Genomic DNA, 4,536 nt, shown 5'->3' on the forward strand with positions numbered 1-4,536 from the left:
AATGTGATGTTTGACGTACTGCCTTAGTGTGTCCATGCTCATGCATTTATGCATAAATACAGACAAAATCGATCTATCTATCTATCTATCTATCTATCTATCTATCTATCTATCTATCTATCTATCTATCTATCTATCTATCTATCTATCTATCTATCTATCTATCTATCCCTTGTCACTCTAGTATTTTATTCGCCTTTTGCAAGCACAGCAGGAAATTTAAACCTGCTTTGATGACAAATAAGATGTCTAAATAATCTTTCAAAAAGAAACTGTGGGGAGGAGGGTATTTAAATTGGCTACTGTGTCACAACTCTCCAACTGCCCCCTTTTTTTCTACGCCCATGCACAATTATATTAAGTAGGGCCAATAGGAACAAAGAAGAGGCAGGACCGAGGCTCCACCTCTCCCCGACTGCCTTCCTCTGAGCTTTTTAGATGTACATAATCCCTGAGTTGACCCAGAAAATAGGCAGTCGTTTCAAGATCTGATGCGGCAGTCTTTGTGCACACCGTCCCCGCTTGAGCATGAAGCGTAACCCTGTGGAATACACGCTGTAATTCAGAGGAGCTACGATTACAAGAGGAAAACTGTTCAAAAAGCCGGAGCTGAAGAAAAGTCGCGCAACTTTGTGGAAACGTAGTGAATGCGGGTAAGTGATTTTTTTTATCGGATTTATTTGTTGGGGAAATTGGTGTTTTAGTCTGTGGTGGTCTTGGGGGCTGCTGCTGCTGCTGCTGCTCCATTGTTTGCATTCCCTTGTTTCAAAGTCGAGATTACGAAAATGAATAACACTAGGCTAGAGTGTGGAGGATATTATCAGAGACTAACATTTAAACAAACGAATCGCCGTAATTGGTGGAAATCGGGAGCCTCTGTTTAATTTTATACCTTGTTAGAATTATGGTGATTCAGCTGTTGGGGAGATGTTGCATGATGTCAGTGTTCTTTGTTGCAACCTTACGTGCGTAAAATGTAACAGATTTTTCTGCCTCAGCTGTCATGCAACATATATAGGATTTTAAACTGTGCATTACGCGATGCACGCATTTTGCCTCTGTTTTGCCGATCCCGTCATGGATGAATTATCTGGCTTTAAAATGTACCCAAACAGTGTACGTTAACCTGTAATTTCAACCTGGGCGTTCATTCCTTGGCACAAAGAGAGAGCAGGTTTTAGGAAGACTAAACACACCAGTATTTCTCTCAGTATTAGCCAGTGGGCAAAACAACCTTGCAGATTTTTTATTTATTTATTCCACCGGAATCGATTTCGGTGGTTTAACTCGAGGTGGAATCGTGACATTGTAAGGAAGCGTGTATCTTTGTTTCTTTTCAATGAAGGTGAAGAGCGTGGTGACTGTAAAAGAAGTCAGTATTTATATAGAGACTCCGGTTTGGACTACACAGCCAAGTAAAACCTAAAACATGGTGACATTATTTCTGTTGTTGTCTTAACCAGTTTGATACTGGTTTAAATGGGTGGCTAGCTTTGCACATTCCATATTGCTTGGTGTTCTCCTAAATTTTCTTAGTGCTTTGAAACACCTTGCCTGCCCCTTACTTTGTTCTAACAGTGTCTCCTCTCTGTCCATAGACAGGAGGCATGGCAGATCATCTGATGATGCCCATGAATCACAACTCAGCGGGTGCCAGTCTCCACGGTTACAGGATGGGTATGAATAGCGGCCTACAGGCAGGACCCCAGCAGCATCCCAACCAGCAGGGCATGAGGGTGCTGCCCAGTGGCCAGATGATGCACTATGGTGGCACTCAGGCCAACATGGAGACCGCCATGAGGCAGCGACAGGGCATGGTGGCTGGACCCATGAATGGACAGCTGAATGGGGCCCAGATGGGTCACCATCAAATGACCTCTGGTCACATGATGTATAATGGCCAGCCCCAGCAGCAACAACAACAACATCATCCGCAACAGCAGCACCACATGCATCCGCAACAGCACCAACAGCAGGCCCAGCATATGCAGCAGCAACAGCAACAACAGTTCATGAATGGAGGATTAACTTCTCAGCAGCTAATGGCCAGCATGCAACTGCAGAAACTCAACACCCAGTACCATGGACATCCGCTGGGTCCTATGGGTGGGAACCACATGGGGCCCACAGCCCAGTACCGCATGAGCCCAGCTCAGCTGGCTAACATGCAGCACATGGCTAGCCCGGCACTAGCCTTGAATGGCATGGATGCGGATATGATTGACGAAGATGTCCTGACTTCACTGGTCATGGAGCTGGGCTTGGACCGAGTCCAGGAGCTGCCAGAACTCTTCCTGGGCCAGAATGAATTTGATTTCATCTCGGACTTTGTCAGCAAACAGCAGCCAAGCACTGTTAGTTGCTGAGAGGACCTTATTTGCAGTTGCGCAAAAATGGAGACAGAAGAGTGAGAATTGTTCAGAACAGACGAAGAGCGTTCATTTCCTCACTTTTTATTTTGTGAGCACCTCTCCGTACGACTATACCACAATGCTGTGCAGGGTGCACAAAGGAGAACTCTGGGTATTTGCGTTGAATGCACAGGGCATGCGTCTTGTGCACTTGTGGCCAGAGGGTGGATGGCTTTAGGGCCCACTTCTCCTATTTCCTGGACATGAATGTAATAAAGAAATGCTGAAGTTCTTAAAAGCCACTCTGAACAATGCTATGACACTATGTAGCCTCCCAAGCCTGGACTCCAAGACAGTTTACCAGTTTAAAAAGTGTATTTATTTATTCCTATCTGAGAAACCTGATATAAAGAACAACCAGCTTCTCCATTTTGGGATTGAAGTGGTTTAATGGTCTTTTTCTGAACGTAGGTTGGGGGCGGAAAATAAAATTAGTTTTCTGCAATTTTTATTTTTTTCCCAACTCTATGTGGCATAGTCTTGAAATAAGCTCTGATGCCAGTGTCATCTAAAAGAGCATGGGTTTTTATTTTTTAAATTACAGAAGTAAAGTGTTGTTTCATTACAATGGGAGTTTCATCCAAACTTAAAAATGGTTCACTTTTCATGAAGTGCTGCCTTTTTTAGATGTGATGTTCTGAAAAATCTACTGCTTGTACTGTATGAAGCTGTATAACTCCAACATGTCCACACTGTTGTGTTCTATTGGAGATGTAGAACCGCCTTAATCACGCAGATTCTTATTTATTGGTTGTTTATATTGTCCCCTTTTTGTGGTCGAGATGGGGGGGTGGGATGGTCTTTGTGAAAGGGGTTTCAAGGATCAATAAAAATGGCCTGGATAGATGTGTGGCCTGCTTTTCCATTCATTGCATAGCTCTTCCCTCTGGCAGTGCTTAGGTTAACCTCTGGGTGAATCCTCGGTTTTCTTTCAAATCTGAGAAGGAATGTTTTAAAAAATACATTATTTGTGCAGTTTGAGGTGGATATCTGGTCCAGATCTCCTGAGTTTACAGTTTAATTGACCTTTTCATAGCTAAAACTAAGTATCACTGATAAGACCATGATTGACATGGTGATAACTGCAGTGACTTTCAATGACCAATGACATTGAGCATTTTTCTCCCCTTGGTGATTAAGTAAAATAAGTGTTTAGATGACATTAAAGGTGTTTGACAACATATCCAGTCATAGGGTGGTGTGCATTCAGCTTACAATGCTGAATCCAATTCTTTCTATTCTTTGTGTAGAGTACTTAAGTTATTTTTGATCATGTTTTAACTGACTTTATGCACATAAACTGTAATTCAGAAATGGTGCCGTCCATAGAGGGTGGTCAAAGAAACTGACAATTGACTGTAAACAGTAACCAAACAAATTCAAAACAGCCCCTCTCTAGTCAGGGCCACTGCCTGTTGGAGGAGTAAAACAATTTTCCTAATATAATTGCATTCATTATAAAAATGAGGGTAAAGAGATTCTCTGCGGTGTCTGAGTTTGTTGAATTGTTTTGTGCCTCCGGGCTATGAAAATGCTTGATTGAGGTCATGTTGGGAATGTCACCACCACAGTTAGCTCTTCACATTGTCAACAAAGGCATCTTTAGTGGCATCATCAGTAACAAGGATGGGAAATGAGAGCATGGTTGCAAAAATAGTGTTAGCTGATTGCTCAATTTTGAAGTCGGTGCAGCTCTTCAAACAGCCACCTCTGTTCAGTTGTCCAATTGTGTTAAAGGCCAACAAGCTCAATTTGAAGCATGGTATAATGGATGGGCCAAGCTGAAATATCTTGGCCTAAATGCAGGGCATGTTTTAAATAACAAAGACTTGCTTAAGGGTGCATGTGTGTATGTGTAGATTTTCTTGGCTTGACACTAACATGAGAACAGCTCATAAGTAGGCCAACAGCCTTGGCACAGTGCTTAGTAACGGTTGCAGGTCCTTTTGCCCAGTGCCAATCTGGTGAGATGGTCTTCTGGTGTGTGTGTGGCACATGGGGCATGTTGGCACACTGTCAGAACTCAGAACTGTCTCCTCTTATATCTCATAATTGTACGTTGCACTGCGAGCTTCTTGTTCAGCCCCAATTAAATGCAGAGGGTTTTTTTTTTTTCTTGATTGCA

The 4,536-nt window shown here is 42.9% G+C and overlaps 1 protein-coding gene across 1 annotated transcript; it reads left to right on the forward strand.

Moving 5' to 3' along the window:
• The first annotated feature begins 389 nt into the window (after nucleotides 1-389).
• cited4b (Cbp/p300-interacting transactivator, with Glu/Asp-rich carboxy-terminal domain, 4b) lies at nucleotides 390-3,257 on the forward strand. Its single transcript, XM_026183666.1, has 2 exons — nucleotides 390-653; nucleotides 1,599-3,257. The coding sequence occupies exons 1-2, from the start codon at nucleotides 648-650 to the stop codon at nucleotides 2,364-2,366; spliced, it is 774 nt and encodes a 257-aa protein (XP_026039451.1). The 5' UTR covers nucleotides 390-647; the 3' UTR covers nucleotides 2,367-3,257.
• Nucleotides 3,258-4,536: the final 1,279 nt, after the last annotated feature.

The sequence above is a fragment of the Astatotilapia calliptera genome, chromosome 11, assembly GCF_900246225.1.
Source record: "Astatotilapia calliptera chromosome 11, fAstCal1.2, whole genome shotgun sequence".
Lineage (NCBI taxonomy): Eukaryota > Metazoa > Chordata > Actinopteri > Cichliformes > Cichlidae > Astatotilapia > Astatotilapia calliptera.